Source organism: Daktulosphaira vitifoliae, unplaced genomic scaffold (genome assembly GCF_025091365.1).
Source record: "Daktulosphaira vitifoliae isolate Bord-2020 unplaced genomic scaffold, ASM2509136v1 Scaffold_1868, whole genome shotgun sequence".
Taxonomy (NCBI): domain Eukaryota; kingdom Metazoa; phylum Arthropoda; class Insecta; order Hemiptera; family Phylloxeridae; genus Daktulosphaira; species Daktulosphaira vitifoliae.
The window spans coordinates 1-1487 of NW_026101428.1; the positions used below are offsets into that span (position 1 = coordinate 1).

Sequence of the window (1487 nt, forward strand, 5' to 3'; positions counted from 1 at the left end):
CCAAGATAGAGATAGGTGGCGAAGCGTAGTAATGGCGGAAAAAACTCTTAGAGAGTAGGAATGCCAGTAGAAGAAGAAGAAAAAAATATTAGAACAGGGGACTGCTCGCCCTCAAATAACGCTTCTGCTTATTATCAAAATCAGTCAATTAATAATAAAAATTAAAACTTTGAAACTTTCCATTTTTTAAATGTATTTCATTATTTATGTGTAGCTAAAAAATAAAAATAACTTATTAATTTGATTTGATTTTATTTTTATTACCTGATAGCGAGACCATGAACCAAGTGTAAGAATTACTGAAATGTAGAATATAAATTGTAAAATTGAAATAACTGCTGGCATAATTGATAAATATGGGTCATCAATATATCCTATTATGAAAAAATGATGAACAATATCAACTATGAAAAATAAAAAAGATACAAGCAAAACAGGTCCATAGGCAAGACTAAACATCCGGAGCATCGTACAAAGATCAGCATGTAATAGTCTGCAGCATTCAATTATCATCACAATATCTTCATTGGTCCAATATTCAGGTAATATCTCAAATGATACTATTAATGATTTCCAAAATTCATTTAATGCACGGAATCGACATCCGAAATTTCCCAAGAAAAAACATGTCGTAGTTAGTACTGCAAAGTCCACCAACCGTGGCACACCAAAAGTTGTTCCAACGAACAATTGAACCAACTCAATTTTTTTTAAAGTGCTAGGTATTATAGCAAAATGAATCGCCCAAAAGTAAACACAATATAAAATTACGACTTTTGACCAAAAATTTATGCTTGGTGCTCGTAATTGAATGGTTCTAGGAAGACTGGAAAATTTTCTGTCATATTTAAGTAATTCATTGATTAACCTGTAAAAAAACGAGTGAATAAAAAACAGATTATTAAGGAAAAATACTCGATTTATACTTGCTTTATCATCCATTTTGCTGAGCCCCTAGTAGTTATAAGAATTATCCAATAACGAATTATATCATAACGAAATATATAAACATAAGTTGGTGATGTGAGCACGACAAATGACATTAATACATAAAACCCCAACTGAATAATATCGCCAAATAAGTGTGATGCCCCAACTTTTTGTGTCACAGTATTATTTGAATTAAAGCAATAAGAAAAATTAAATAATCCAGACAATTTAGATATGAGCACAATTATTCGCAATGATTTTGTGAATTCAGATTTTAATTCGTTATGTAATTTAGTCATTTAAATTCTATTTTTATAATACAATTATTAATAGTGTATCTAAAATATATACATAATAAAAACTGAAAAATCATTTGACTTCTACTTTCAGTATATAAACTCGTAAATATCAAAATGTAAACTCAATTTATTTTTAAAATACATTTTATACTACTATAATATATGATAATAATTTTTCGAAGTGGTTTATTAGAATCGAATGGTTTATAAAATGACCTAAATAAAACCCTAATTCCATAAGATTGTAGACATAAGAAA

The 1487-nt window shown here is 28.2% G+C and overlaps 1 protein-coding gene across 1 annotated transcript; it reads right to left on the reverse strand.

Moving 5' to 3' along the window:
* Positions 1–264: 264 nt before the first annotated feature.
* Positions 265–1215, reverse strand: LOC126909894 (uncharacterized; the record flags this gene model as incomplete). Its single annotated transcript, XM_050692307.1, has 2 exons — positions 931–1215; positions 265–868 (listed from the first exon to the last, which is right to left on the reverse strand). Coding segments are annotated over exons 1-2 (717 nt in total), but the record flags the coding sequence as incomplete, so codon positions are not given.
* Between the last annotated feature and the right edge of the window lie 272 nt (positions 1216–1487).